Source organism: Botrytis deweyae (genome assembly GCF_014898535.1).
Source record: "Botrytis deweyae strain B1 chromosome Unknown BDEW_026, whole genome shotgun sequence".
In the NCBI taxonomy this organism is placed as follows: Eukaryota; Fungi; Ascomycota; class Leotiomycetes; order Helotiales; family Sclerotiniaceae; genus Botrytis; species Botrytis deweyae.
The window spans coordinates 519,442-535,020 of record NW_024066233.1 but is presented as its reverse complement, the minus strand read 5'-3'; the positions used below and the strand labels follow the sequence as shown (position 1 = coordinate 535,020).

The 15,579-nt window shown below is 39.9% G+C and overlaps 4 protein-coding genes across 4 annotated transcripts; 1 reads left to right on the top strand and 3 right to left on the bottom strand.

Moving 5' to 3' along the window:
- Nucleotides 1–1,946: 1,946 nt before the first annotated feature.
- Nucleotides 1,947–3,918, bottom strand: EAE98_009240 (uncharacterized protein; the record flags this gene model as incomplete). Its single annotated transcript, XM_038956861.1, has 2 exons — nucleotides 1,947–2,833; nucleotides 3,006–3,918. The coding sequence occupies 2 exons, from the start codon at nucleotides 3,916–3,918 to the stop codon at nucleotides 1,947–1,949; spliced, it is 1,800 nt and encodes a 599-aa protein (XP_038806927.1).
- Nucleotides 3,919–5,754: 1,836 nt separating this feature from the next.
- Nucleotides 5,755–7,437, top strand: EAE98_009239 (uncharacterized protein; the record flags this gene model as incomplete). Its single annotated transcript, XM_038956860.1, has 3 exons — nucleotides 5,755–6,010; nucleotides 6,068–6,319; nucleotides 6,368–7,437. The coding sequence occupies 3 exons, from the start codon at nucleotides 5,755–5,757 to the stop codon at nucleotides 7,435–7,437; spliced, it is 1,578 nt and encodes a 525-aa protein (XP_038806926.1).
- A 1,527-nt stretch (nucleotides 7,438–8,964) lies between these two features.
- Nucleotides 8,965–10,416, bottom strand: EAE98_009238 (uncharacterized protein; the record flags this gene model as incomplete). The annotated part of the gene is made up of 2 exons (XM_038956859.1): nucleotides 8,965–10,088; nucleotides 10,149–10,416. 2 exons carry the CDS (start codon nucleotides 10,414–10,416, stop codon nucleotides 8,965–8,967), a joined length of 1,392 nt encoding a protein of 463 aa, XP_038806925.1.
- A 2,696-nt stretch (nucleotides 10,417–13,112) lies between these two features.
- On the bottom strand, nucleotides 13,113–14,038 carry EAE98_009237 (uncharacterized protein; the record flags this gene model as incomplete). Its single annotated transcript, XM_038956858.1, has 4 exons — nucleotides 13,113–13,409; nucleotides 13,507–13,706; nucleotides 13,757–13,806; nucleotides 13,872–14,038. 4 exons carry the CDS (start codon nucleotides 14,036–14,038, stop codon nucleotides 13,113–13,115), a joined length of 714 nt encoding a protein of 237 aa, XP_038806924.1.
- Between the last annotated feature and the right edge of the window lie 1,541 nt (nucleotides 14,039–15,579).

Here is a 15,579-nt window from a genome sequence, read left to right as displayed (position 1 = left end):
AAAATTCAAGATATTATATAATTCTAAATTCTATATTTTTTTCTTTTAATTTTTCTATAATTAAATAAGGGAGTTGTAATAAATATTAGATTTATAATAAACACTAAATTTATAATAGATATCAAATTTATAATAAATATTAATTCCTTATTTTCTCTTATACTTCTACTAATTTAATAATAAAAAGTAATCTTCAAGACTATTTCTATTAATAAAGAATAAATACTCTCTTAATATATCATAATCAAATTAATAATAATATATTAAATAAATATTTTATAATAAGATTAATAATAATACCCCAAAATCAGTTCTACACAAGATTGATAAAAAACTTTTAAAAGAATAATAATTTCTAAAAAAGTATAGCTAAAAATAAAATATAAAATTGAAGAAATTAAAAATAATAAAATTGTATAAAAAAATAAAAAGTAATTAATCCTTTAAGATTTTATTTCTGATTTATTTTTTTAAATAATATTATCTATCTTCTTATACAATAATATTAATAATCAATTAATTATTATATATTAGTTTTGATTATTTAATTGGTGTTTTTAAAAAAAATTTAATTAAAATCTTTTTATTTCTTTCTTTTCAAAATCTTTAATCCTTACAATCTTAAATTTCAAGCTTAATTTTATACCCTTAATTATACAAAATAATTACCTACCCTTCCTATCATATCATATAAAGCTTCTGGTATATATCAATTACAATAAATATATTACATTCCTCCATCGAAAAATCTAAGCTTCCATCTCTACCATTATTACTACCACCACTATCACTACCATCATACATATTAAATTATTACTACCTCCTTTATTATATAAACTAAACCATTATTCCCTCCTTTATTATACAAATTAAATTATTATTATTACTACCACCTTTATTATTTTCTTTATCATTACCTTTATCTCTTACCTCCATCTCTATCTCTAACTCTATTATTATATAAATTCAATTTATACCTTTAAATTTATTATACAAAGCAAATAGTACTCCCAATTATAATAATTAGAATAATAGAATTAATAAAAATAAATATAATAGGAATTATAGGAATTACAATTAATAAAATAATAAAGGTTATAGCTTTTATAATAGAAATATTTATTATTATATAATACATTTTACAGGAATTGTATTATATAATGATAAAAGAAATAGAATTATTTTTGAGATTGTAATGATAATAATAATAATAAATTTATTAAAAAAAGGTATTCGTTTTTTGGGAAAAAAGATTTATAGAGGTATTCTAGTTTTTTTTAAAAAATAATAATTATATAATAAATAATTGGGATTTTTATTGTATAATAAAAGTTTGATATATTTTTTATAATAAAATCTTAATTAGGTTAATTTTATTATATTTGTATTGTATAATAAATCAAATAAATATTGATATTCAAAAAATTCAAAATTTAAAAAATAATAAAAATAGAAAGGTAGAAAAATGGAAAAATGGAAAGTTAGAAAGTCAGAAAGTAGAAATGAGACAATTGATTTATATGGCCGACGGTAGGTTGCGTTGAAGAGGAAGAGGAAGACAGAAATGGAGTCAAAAGCTTTGACTCCAGGATTAGGCTATTTTCTATAAGTTCTTCCAGCGAGCCAAGTCTAAACTCATAGCATGGCCATGAATCTCTTCGACACCAAAAGACGTTTCGAATCTTCATCATCGAGTATCGTAGGGAGAGGTTTCAACCGCGATTTCTGCACATTGATAGAAGATCTCTAGACGGAAAAAGATACTCAGGGTCCCATAATCGACATTTCCGTCATCCACGCCCGTTGTGCAAATCACAACGTGTCGCTCATCCATTGTACTCTTCCCACCTCGGAATGTTTAGATATTCTACAATTGTGATTTTTCAATATCCCCTCCATTGCCTTCTTCCACACTCTTTTCGCTAATTTTCTGTACAACAGCGTCTCTACTCCTTAACATGAACAGACGGATTGCTCTCACTTCCCTCCTTAACTCGACCATTAAGAGGAGCCTCTAGCTTTTGCCAAATACCAGAAGCCTCCAAAGGACTTCTAGTTTTGTAGTATGTTTTATCCGGAACGTTTAATGGAGCTTCGATCTTTTTTCCAAAGGCAAATCTTTTGAAGCCCCTTCTGACTACTTCCTCAGTATCGTTCTCCTTCATTCTCTTTGCGGCCATCTCTTTTGCCATCTTAAGTCGCGATTCTGCTTTTGCCGCTTCTTCTTTGTCGGCCGCGATAGCTTTTGCTGATTCCCTAGATCTCTCCTTGACAATTTTGCTGTACTTAGTATGAACTGGAGCCATACCCTGTGGTGCATTTTTTATGATCCAGCCATTGTCTAAATCAATGTTTGTGTCAAACCCGAGCTCGACACACTTCAACATGATAGGACGTATGTTCGGGTGTCTTACTACTGCCCATAATAAGTTGTCCAAGAGAATTTGACGAGTCAATGATTCGTCGAGAGATTGCATCACTGCACAAGCTTCGTCGAATAACAGTCTGGCTTCTGTAACCCGCTCCTCAGTCGAAAAGATCTCGCCCATCATGCAATTGAACGCAACGGTGAGAGGATAAATGACAGCCCGCGCAACTAGCTTCTTGAGTTTATATCTCTCCAATCCACGCCTATCGATTCTTTCTGCGCCAAATAGGGGTGCATCCATTACCCTGTTGACAAGGCATTCCACTTCCTGCTCCCTCTTTTCCACTTCACCTGGAGTCATACCATCGTCATAGGTTCGTGCGAGTGGACCTAGAAGGAGTTTTCCACTAACTATCGGGACGGAACGGAGCGAGTCCCAAATTCCTGTAATCTGAGTTTCTCCCACTGTAAGATAGAGGAGTCAGTATTGTGTATCAAGGACAGAATCAGGAGAAAGTTTGTTTTTAAAGCTTCCCGAGAAACAAAGAGTATATAGGATGAAACACAGATTAGAGGGTGAAATCGGGGAACAGAGTTAGGTTAAACAAGAAGGTAGAAACATTGAACCTATACTTACTGTATGTGGCATTGATACATTCAACAAAATTTGGTCGTTTTGATATATCTGGAAATTCTTGGTCGTGTAGATCTTGAACCAGACCAGGGTTGTTTCCTACTATCACCACAACAGAAGAGGGACGAAGTCTGTGTTTGATGTTTCTGAAAAATTTGATTAGATCTCTTGGCCGTTCGCCGTAGATCAAATAATCAATAGGGTCAGTATTGATTTTGGCCATGTGAGTTATAGGCACAACTTCGAGGTCCGAAGCTTTTGGTGCTGCTCGAATCTCTACGACATTTTCCTTCTCCACAGGTTTTCTCTTGTCTTGATCACAAAATTTTGCGTTCAATTCAAGAAAATAAGACAAATCGCAGACTTTCATATCCGAGATTGGCAATCGCGCCGCTTTGTGTTTTTCCTTCAGGTCAAGGTTACGAGGAGCATTGTCAAGTAGCGAAGAGACGGCATCAACTAAGAGATCATCTTCATTCGGAGCAGTATCCATCAATAAACGTTTGTACCTTAAGTTCTTAGAAGGAGGGAATGTTCCATCAGGAACAGAATATTCCATTGAGAAAGGAAGAACTTCCATATCGACAGCTCCTACCATGGTAGTAGCAATGCCGTCTTTGATTATTTGAATCTTGCCGTCCGTATCCACATATTGCTGAATATAATCGTTGTTTGCTACCATCAAGGTTACTGGATTCCTGAGTGGATTTTTTGCAGACTGAGCGATACCATTGGCAATCAACGTCTGTAAACGATGTGTACCAGCAACGTGTATACGTTTTCCTCCTGGAATTATAGAAACATCTCGTGACTGCTGGTGGTACAACAGATTTCTGGCTTGTTGAAAGTGGACAATTGAGGCTAAGGGTTTTGGCAGTGGTCCAACCCTCCAGAGGCTTTTGGTGATGAGGGACATGATGTATGTACTCGATTGGAGGTAGCGCCGTTACCTGTGGAGGGTTTGAATCTTATTAGATCTTTGGATCTTTAAGTCTCTCATTGACTAAATTGATATCACTACTCTGTTATGTTGTGTTCCTATGTTGTCCCCCTGTCATTATTACTGTCACATACCCTTAGGCATTGCTGCATAAATAAATAGCACGTGATACCATTCAATCTACATTGGTGACTTGATTAATTTCTCGAGGACTTGAATCTTCGTATTGACTTTCCTCTGTTGGGCTTTCCTGGACCTTTCCGTACTCCAACATGAACATTATCATAATCTAGAGCTACATGTTGAGTTGAATATTAGGATTTACTAAAACTAGAGCTACCTAGGTACGCACGTACGAGCGTGCTAATTAACATTGCGGGGAAACGCTAATCTAGCATTCATGAATCTCCTCCGTAATCAGCGACCCTTTGAAGATATGAAGCAACTTGTCAAGTGGCCGCCGTCATTGAAAAGGAAATCGTTCTCTGAGATTGAGGGAAAAGAGTATGAGTGATTAGCAAACACTTGAGACTGGAGAAATGCCCAGGCAGGATTACATAATAGGAAGAGCGTACACGGCTAATCCTTCTCTGTATATGAGTTTACCCATGCAGGCTACCCTGTCTATTTACCCTTCTCAGATTCCGATATTGAAGCGCTTAAAGCTTGGCTGGAAACGATTGAAAACCTTCCGATCCCCTGTCGATTGTTCAGTCTTTGCTCAGCTTTCGCAATTCCACACATGCAAGGAACTCGCGTAGCTTGAGGTTGGAGTCGGAATGGGGAAACATAACCTGGTTATTCCACCCCACGCCACCATTTCGGACTGCTGTTATCATCTTGACGGGACCGAACACAATACAGACCTTCATTGTACTCCTATGTAGGTAGTACTGCGTACGAGTTTACGAGGCGGATGGATGGCCAAACAAGCATGGATAAATGAATGATGGTAGGCTATGGACAAGGCAGTGATTTAATTACCATACACCAACAGTTGGTTTCTGCATATCCGGACCTTCATCACCAACAATTGGTTTTATACCTATCTTTCATTCATCATCAACCATTTTGCCTGTTCATGTTTCAAGGTTTGTTATCCAATTAGCAATAATCTAACAACGGTTTCGAATAAAAGCCTCAAGCATTATTCGGAGCATAGATAGATAAGCTTTAGTTCTTGGACATCTCCAAGACACATGATGAATACCCCCGTTTATTGCTACACGGGTGATGGAGTGTGGGAGGGCAAAGCTAATGGTTCATCCGTTTATCCTTGTTAGAAAACTCCTGCAGGACATAAACAAATTACGTTATTGGGTCGCCACAGACATAGGTTTGCCCCTCATCCTCCAAAGAGAAGAGTTGGGGCATATGTTGAGCACCGACGGCACGGTACCTTATACTTTCGCCCTCATACATGGCAAGTCGTATGGATGAGAGGTAACACAGAAAGCTCGAATCTCGATTGATTTCTGTGAAGAATCACGGATTCTCTTTCAAAGCGGCTATTCTCGCGCTCGACAAACCCGCAGGACTTCTTCAGATCGTTTTGATAATCTCTCTATCTTTCGAGGTGCTGCAGTCTTTACAATATGTTCATTTCATAAATATTTGATCAGCGGAGCCTTTCATGATAAATTTAACACCTTTACGTTACCGAGTCTGGCTGACTTGTGCGACAAACTCACAAGCTCTACGATACTAGAAAGTCTAACGCAAGGCTCGATACTGAAAGTTATCCTACTGATGGTTTCAAAATTTCACTTGAGAGCTTCATAATCGTCACTTACGGTCACCATCTCTCCAACCATGTTCTTAATATCGTTTGGACTACTCAGTCTTGTCAACAACATCGCGCTCGCGTTGATGGTTACACCGGATTCACCATGCATGTCTTTATGTAGTGATGGCCAGGGCTCGGACAGTATTGATGGAAGTGAAATTGTCTGCCAAAATGAACATTTCATAACCACTACAGCTGGCCAAAAATTGAAATCATGTCTCTCTTGCTTGCAGTTGAGTACTGCAGCTGGTAATGACCAAAATGATCAACACTGCTTTATCTGTAAGATTGGTTTTGTCATGACTTTTTGAAAGTCACTTGTGTACTAACGCCCGGTAGATAATATTCGTTATACTTTGGCATCATGCCTGTATGGATTTGCCAATGCTACAGATACGATAGCGACACCGTGCTCTACCTCTAAAGCTTGTGGCCCATTCCAACTAGCAATCGAAGATGGAAACTTCATCACCAAAAATGAAACAGCTTATGGATATTGCTCGGCAAACTACAATTCTATTTTGAGTGGCGGCACTTCCGCATGTAAAAGTTGTCTTCAATCTGGCAACACCGAATCCTATCTCTCAAATTGTGAGTTCTGTTCCTTAAGTTATGACGACCAAATACTAATTAACCTAGTCCTGATAGCTCTCCAAGCAGGATGTCACCAACAGCCCCCCGACGGAACTATCATTGGTCTCAATGCCTCCGTCTTCTCTCAATATGCCATCACCGAAACATCCCCTGGACAAAGCTACAACACCACCGTTCCTAGCACCGAGTCCAGAAAAGGTCTATCTAAGCACACAATCATTGGGGTATCCGTAGGTCTTGGTATTCTTCTCCTCATTACCCTTTTCATAATCTTCACCCTATGGCGTAATTATATTGCCTTAAAACGTGGACGCGAACGGCATACTACTCTGGATGAGAGATATGGCGCTCTCAATATCACTGCGCCTAACGAAGGTGCATTCGGAAACCCACAAACTCGATCCAAAACCATCACCCTAGCTGCACCTCCACCAGCTAGAAAACATAATAATACAAATATCACACCACCATTCAATCTCGCAAAGTACCCAAGCGATGATGAAAGCTTGCATAAACACGATACGATCATACTTCCAGCTCATCAAGCTTACTATTTCCCTTCAATACCTCATTCAAATCCATATTCGAAAACAGAAGATACGGTGCCAATAATGCTTCATGAGGAATCCTCCTCACCGTATTCGCATCCTCATTCGTCTAACACGCAGACTCCCACCTTTGATCCCGCAAGAACTTTTTCACCACCAACACAAAATTCGGCGCGGATGACGGACAATAATGAGGGCGCAAGTTTTTATAATCGGGAAAAGGCTCAAGATAAGAGGATGTTAAGGAATGTAGACAGAGACAGGGATGTGAGTATGAATTCGGACGTAACGATGAGTTACGCGAGAGCCGCTATCGATGGCACGCAGAATAGTGGAATTGGTGCTTCCTCTCTTTCTCCGAGCGCATGGGACATTGAAACAAGGTTAGATAGTGGTGGGGAGGAGAGAACGAAAAGTCCCCGCGTAGGGGGAGATATTGAAGATGTGAGGGAGAGAGTTAGAGAGAAGGAAAGGCAAAGGAAGAAAAAAAGAGCACCGAAGAGGATGTCGGTTATTAGCGACCAGGATCAGAACCAGGATCAAGATCAATGGCCTGGAGAATTTTGAAGAGCTGACAATGGACGAGATTGAATGATACCCGGTCTTTCGTCTTTTCATTACTATCTACATTTTCTCAATATACAATTTCTTTAGGCGTGTGTGGTCTTCTAACTAGCTACTAATAGCTAGGAAGAGCGGGATTGGTATCAGCTGGCTTGGTATCTGTTTCCTTGCTTCGAAACTAGGTTTGGGATGTTGGAATCTGTTTGATAGATTAACTATGCATAGGTAATTGTACCAAATTAATTCATATGGCCAGGCATTTTTAGTATCTACATACGCAATCCCCGCAACACCTTTCACCACATCTAACCCAACCTAATACTCAACGCCCCAATCTTCAACAACTTACTCAAAATTAGAGCATACAGTATTTAACATTCAATATTCTCAAACCAATGATCTACAACCGAAACCGAAACCGAAACCGAGATCAAATCAAAATTTTAATTCATATACTGAGTGAAATCAACACCCAACTCTCCAGCTACAAGCTAGGATTTGTCCTTCCTCCCCTTACCCTCCTTTTCAGCGCTTTCGCAAAGGATCCCCTGACTTGATTGCAGCTTTTACTATATTAATGAATTATTAAAAGTTAGATAAGCGAATCGAAAAGGTAAGCGGTTCCTTTGATATCGCATAGTACCTAGATAGCTCTTCAAATATTGTTTCTTGTGGTGTTGATTATACCTATGTTCAGATAGTTCGTTTTTTTAACATCAATATTAATATCAATAATTCGATACCGTATTATATATATCATACCATACAATACCGTATCATAAACCACAAGATAGGTACTCACCATCTCCCAAAATACCACTCTATACTCCACTCCCTAAGACTTCTCAAAATCACAATTCAAAAGTATGTATATAAATATAAATACATGTAGGTATACAAACCATCATTTCAAAACAACCTTCCCCCTCCCCAATTTCTCCCAGCGCTTACAAGTTACAATAAACAAATTAGAGCTCCCCTTCTCCTCTCTCCCCCAAATCTAATCTTCAGCAACATAAAAATAGAATTTAAAGTACAGATATATGCAATATGTGTATGGATACTCAATTATGAACATTAAACCATTGGTTATCAAGCTACATTATCGAGGTGATCGTTGCAGAACAGTGGAGAGAAGCACAGAGATTTAAATTCACAGGCAGGGTGTTGTTATTTTTATTCATGGTACAATGTGGGTGAATGGATTGTGGTGATATACATAACACCTGTATATATTCCATTGATGATATCAAAAGAGTCTCCTTTCCTCCCAATTTACTTTTTGCTGGAGTAGTATTTATTTCCTCGTCATGTGCCTTCCAGAAGACTTAACAGTCAGTATTAACGATTCATTCATTCATTAATTCGTCCATCGATTCCTCCTAGGACGAACTAATCAGTTCTACCTCTTCCCTCCCTCGCAAAATGGTATCATCAAATAATCAAACACAAGAAATGATATACAAAAAATGCACACTCAAAATAAACAAACAACGACACACCTCTCAAGCCCCTAGGTCCTAGTTAATATTAAAGGGCATCACCTCTCCTCGCATCCTCACTCGATAATCCTCTCACCCCATCTCGGTCCCTTCCATATCCCGGATGCCCCAAAACCGGAGCCACGTTTTGGCTCTGGAAATGTTGCATATTCTGCAACTCGATTTGATTGCGCTCATTCATCGCTTCTTCTTCTTTCTTCCTCCTTGCTCTTTCCCTCTCTCGGGCCTTAAGTTTTTCAGCCATACTGCCTCCTCCTTGACCGAAACTGCTCTGGCCGAAACTTCCCTTTCGATCCATAGGCCACTGATCAATATTCGGACTCCTCCCATTTGCATCTGTAGATGCTGTGGCCGGACTACTGTATGGTGAGGAATAAGGAGACAGATACACCTTCTCAGCCATGGGAGTAATAGGACTATCTTCAATCGGCGTCATGACAGCCGGCCCATTGAAATTTCCCCCATGAGGTTGTTGTTGACCCCAATAATTCGGCTGTAGGGGTTTTTGGGAATTAGGACTATCAAAGAATCCTCCCGATCCGGATGTCATATTAGAGACTGCACTATCTACTTCATTGACAGGGATATGGCCGCCTAGTCCATCGACGTCGTGTGCATTTTTCCAAGCTGCATAGCCGGTATCGAGTTGATGTTGACGAAGAACGCGACGACGGCGACGGCGGCCATTAAATACGATGCAGAAACCGGTAATGAAGAGGGCGAAGACAATTATTCCTACTGCGACTCCGATTCGTGCATTAAGAGAGAGACCGGAATAGGTTTGACCAGGTACGGCGGTGGGAGTGGGAGATGTCATATTGAGTTGAGTTGTGGAGAAGGGCGAACCTTGAAAGGATAATGTTGAGCCTGGTGCCGGTTGCTGATCACAGGCTCCATAGAGGAGAGTGTAAAAGTTGTTCAGATAATATGTCGCTCTGGAGATCTCGAGACAGTTCTGACATTCGGCGATTTGATTCGTAGCGATGTCTGAACAATAGCCATATTCAGTTTGGGCATCCGTCGTTAAATTTCCGTATTCGATGGCATTCTTCATTGGAGCACACGATAGAGACGTTATACATGGCGTATCTTCCACATCTGTATTATTTGGGAAGCCGAAGAGACACCAACTCATGGCATATCTCAAATTATCTATGTACCCGCCATGTTAGTCATACTTCAACACATAAATTTGAGGAAAGAACTACGAACATAAACCCCATTCCAAATCCGTCTCATTCGTTGAAGGATCAACAAAAGTACTCGTCAATTGACATCCCACACAACCCGAGTATGTTGTTCCAATCAAGCTTGTATAGTCCGTATTCTGACACACGATATCATTCTCTCCTGAGGTTCCTCCTAAAACGTTGCCGCATTTCGATGCACATGGTGAATCCGGTAGAGCTTTCAATGCACTCGTGGATTGTGTGAAGGATGTGATGAGGAAGAGGCTCGGAGCCAATATTGAAGACCGCATGTTGCAGATATGTTATTATTATATATTGGGGAGTAACGGGAAAGAGGAATTCGTGGCAGGTGGTGTATAAATTATTGAACCTTCGTCATTCGAATCAATCCCTTATCGTTTTCTATCTCGTCAAGGATCTTTCTTGTGTATCGTAAGGTGGAGTAATAATAAATAATAAATAGTTTGATATTTGATCTCGACCAGCAAGATCTATCTCACCCAAATATTACTGTAGTATAGGTAGGTATTGAAGGTTGATTGATTGATCCTCTATTGAACCGTCATGAAGATATTAAAAAAAGGAAGTGTTCGTCCCACAACATTCAACCGACTCATAGACTTCATGAATAAGTTCGTGTTGCGGGAATTTGACATTCTTGTACCAGTCTGACTTGAAAAATTGAGGTGATAGTGGATTATGTGTGTGATAAGAAATGCAGTTGTGCTTCTACTAATTGAGAAAGGTTCTCCGCAACCAGCATGGCAGCATGGCAGCATCACATCCACTTCCTTCCCGGTGCATCGATCACATAAGAGTCTGGCGGTTGAATAGAAGGCCAAGGTAAGGTACAAGGCACCCATGCAGACATGGTTACTGGCCATATGTATGAACATGGGTATATCTTCATCTTTTCATCATGATTGGAGAGCTTCGACATTTTTTCATCATTTCCATTCTTTCCCATCACTCAATCAAGTCGTCACATTTGATGATTGGTCGAATGAAGAAAAATAATTGGTCGTATGCAGAACAGAAGAAGCTGGGGTCCAAAGAAATTGACAAGGGAGTTCTTTCCTTGTTTGATCAAATCAGTATTTGCCGTATCTCTGATGTTCCTGATGTTCCTCAATTGGTGGCGGAATATGCAGATGGCCGTTGACCTACGAATTGTTGTGATTGAGGAATCCATTGGATGATTTGGGTGATTTGGATCTTCTCTTTGCTTTCCTTTTTCTCAAGCAAAAGGCATAGCCAACGGGAAAAAGACGGTTGAATTTGACAATACCTCTTTTGGGGTCCGAGATTCCGAATTGAAGCATGGCTGTGTATTCATTGATGGATTGTTGTAGCAAGCACGTACAGTCTACCTACTCTGTATCTACCTATGTTTGGGCAGATGTTCGAAACACCAACATTTGGTGATATATATGAGAGTGGCTTCCTGTATGTTATTTGCTTCCACTTTTCCAACCCACGGTGTTTGAGAAGAGTAATCGATTCGATGTTCTCATCGCCACCTACCCTTTTGGAAATGTCATCACATATTCGATAATTCAGCTCGGGGGGAAAGGACTCCAGACCATTTTCTCTCTCAATATCGACATTTACATTATACCCACCTTGGTATGATCCACATGATCTACGTGATTCAATTTGATCCAATCACTCTTCTTGTTGCCCAATATTCGCTTATTTCGCTTCTACTGTTCTTCAAACTTTATTTATTTTAATTGGCTCGAGATTAGTTTCCGGTGCGGGCCGGTTGAAGTATTGTCTAATTGTTGGTGTTGTGGATAAGATAAGATGAATCAGCAGAAGGGAAGGAGACAGGGAAATGGAAAGGTAAAGGAAAGTCCACCAGTCGGCCCCCAATTTCATCCTCATCAGCCCAGTCCAGCTCAGCCTACCTGTCGCATGTTGGAATGAATCTATTGCGCCCATTGCCACTGCAAAACAATCCAACAATATCTTTTTAGACCCCATAGGACATAGTAGCACAACAGCATTACAGTTCAGGGTTCGTATCAAGTTGGGATTTACTTTATTATTAGTCCACGGGTATCGTGGAACGGATACAAGCCACGCAACTGTTGTAGGTATTAACCTACGTGCCCGAGATCGTAACTCATCAAAATCGTCAGATCTTTCCACTCATCCGATTCAAATTATCCGAGGCACAATGTCACCTCGTCCGTCAAGTATACTTCGTGCTCCAATGGCGCTTATTACCTCAAGGTGAGGTGACACTGAAGCCAAGTCTTTCGCCGTAAGACTCAGTACATCCGAACCGCATCGCTTTCCTAAGGCCTCTGTCCGTTCTGTGAAACCACATACTTCCCCTCGCAAACCTTTTTCATGCCACGGCGCTACAACCAAACTCCCGGGTTCTCACCTCGGATTGTACAGCACAGTACAGACAATTGACCCCACTACCAGAACTCAATTCATCCAGTCGCATCAACCACATTGATCTAATGCAACATCAAACTTTCACCCCCAGATCGGCAAATACCTGTTCCTTATACTCCGTAGCTCTTTGGGCATGCACTACAAGGATCTATGCCAAATCGTCATTAGTATTTCGGCAATGCTCTTAAGCCTGTAGTTATGTGGGCACATGATCTAAGCGCCGTGTGTTCTGCACTCATCATCACAGATATGAGCAGTCCGTCTTACGCGTTTTGTGCTTCTGTTTTTCATGATTAGGTAAATATTGTGAATCGATACTTTCGACAAGGTCATTCAGGAGTTAACCGCTTGGAAACGAGGCCTTTGTGCTTGAAAAACGTTATCATTTCACTCGCATGCCATACAGCCATGTAGACAGCATGTTAAGCTTGAAAAGGGTCATTATCGCGGACTTCATTGCTCAACACATGGTTCTCATTTCCGCTTCTTGCTTTCGAGTTCTGCATGATGGTATCTACCACATGTTCCAATCAACTCTTTCCATCTTAAAGTGTATATGCTCATTACCTACTGCCTAGCCAGTAAAGACTGTAGTTGGTCCAGGTATGGTGTAATTATTTATGGTTTGGTAAATATTGATCAGAATACCCGGGTCGGTTGCCGAGTATGCCCCAGGGAATAGTACTCCAGTAGGGTTCTTTGAGCCAGACCCAGTTACACGTAGTTGAAAACAAGACAGGTAGAGTTGAGCGCCTCCTACAGAACTTGCTACATGCAAAGCGATGACTTCTGCGCGCAGCAAGTAATCACCGGGTGCTAGTGTTGATGGAATGATAAAAGAACGTTTTCCACAGTTGGCGTTTAGGGTTTGCTGCATATGTGTGTTAGCCTCATACTTTGGTTATGTACTTCCAAGCTAGGAAGACGCCGAGAGATTTGACTTGGGTTAGAAAAAGGGGAAAACATGCCGAACCCCACCACTGACGAGACACATCGTATCCCTCTTGGTCTACTTTAAACCATGAACCAGCGCCAGTATCGTTCGCCGCATTCGAGACCTTGGACATGTACAGAATGACCGGTCCATAATGAGCGCCTCCAATGGCTTCATTGGCACATGATCGATCTCCGGGTTGTTGATGCATCTCTACGGTTACATTCCCTCCAGCTTGTTGTATGTCAGTTGAAGCAAATTCTTTACGATTTAGATTGACATACCTGCCACTGAACATACCCCGGATACTCCAACTGTGCCTCCGACATTACACCTGTTCATATAGTCAGTCGGTAGAAATTCCTTTAGAACGCTACAAATAATGGTAAAGATACATACCGCAAATCAGTCGATGTTAAATCGGTGACAGGACTATTGGTAGGAGGCAATCGAACACAGTTTCCGACTTGATCAACACCATTTATCCAAAGTTCCTGGAAAGTTGCATGGCTTCTGACTGTTGCCACAACACTTAGCAAGACAAATGCGATATCCGAACTTCTCATGATGATTGTTGTACTGACTGCACAACCTTGATTCAAGGAAATCCATGGATGTCTTCAAAACACATGAAGTTTCACACGTGGGAATTACCATTTTAATAGCACATGCCAAGAACTACATCTTCATTCCACAATTCTATAAACCGTTATTAACTTCAATATTAATTAAGTCAAGACTGCCAAGTCTGGAGTACATCAAACAAATCCGGGGAAATGTGTGGTCCATCTGCGAATCAGTTCATAACTTCATATTTGCCTGAATTACCGAACGGCAGTTGCGGTCCGGACGCTTTTGCAACAGAAAAAGTGTGTCATTATAAGATGATTAAGCTTACCGCAAGTGCTCATCTGACAGTTTTATATTAATTTAAGGGAAAGACACCTCCTTCCAGATAGATGACAGGATGAGCCAAGATCAAGAGCCAAGATCGAGGAATCTGATGTTCGGAGTTAGGTGCAAGTTTTTCGCTCCAATCCATACAACGAAAGACTGGCAGTGATATTGCATAACGACGTACATTGGAGCAATTATAGAGTGCAGAATAGATGGATTTTCCAGATTCAGCTTGCCAAGAATCATTCTCATCATCCTTTCGACGACTCATTTGCAGATTCGTCAAAAGCTTCGGCGGAGTGCCAAGTTTAACGAGTAGATGTGCTCTCAGAATCTAGTTCATTTTCGTGTCTATTCCCAACATGGACAAAGGTCACATTATTCCATCCCACCTCACTGAAGGGTTCCTAACATTCAGCCAAAACCCCCTTTGTTGCATATCTGAAATAACTTCCGATAAGCCTTTTGGGGGTCTAGATCTTGTATTACCACCCTCCATATTTTGATCCGACTTCTGGCTGAGATGGAAAGGATCATGTCGTCACAATGCAATAGTCTGATTAAGATTTTGGATAACTACTCCAGGATGTAGAACCTAAATTGATGAGCTGAACTTATCCTTCAGACCAGTATATAAGGATTTACTTTGCGGCACTGTGATCTCATCTCTGCGCTGTCTAGATAACTTTAGAACATAGAGAATTGTCATGAAAGATTTTCAAAATCTAGTCTGATGTAGCTTTTCTAGAATGGGTAGGCGAGTAGGATGGCAGGATACCCCGGGTATACGTACCCGGGCTATCTGCAGACGTGCAACGATACTATTCACTGTAGATTCGACCAATCGGAACTATTGAATTGTCGAGAGGAGGGCACTGGAAGTTTCTTATCATTCGATTATGCTTACAATTACAAGTTTGGATATGAACATGATCACTCCGCCTTAAGATTCCGAAGTAGATATGTATACAGATATGCAACAAGAGATTTATGAGAGGAGCAGGCGATCTCAGAGATATGTAAAATGACTGGGAATTATTAAAGGAAGGAGTGAATAATAAGAAGTAAATAATGAGAAGTAAATAATAAAAAGTGAATAATAAAAAGTAAATAATAAAAAGTGAATAATAAAAAGTGAATAATAAAAAGTGAATAATAAAAAGTGAATAATAAAAAGTGAATAATAAAAAGTGAATAATAAAAAGTGAAT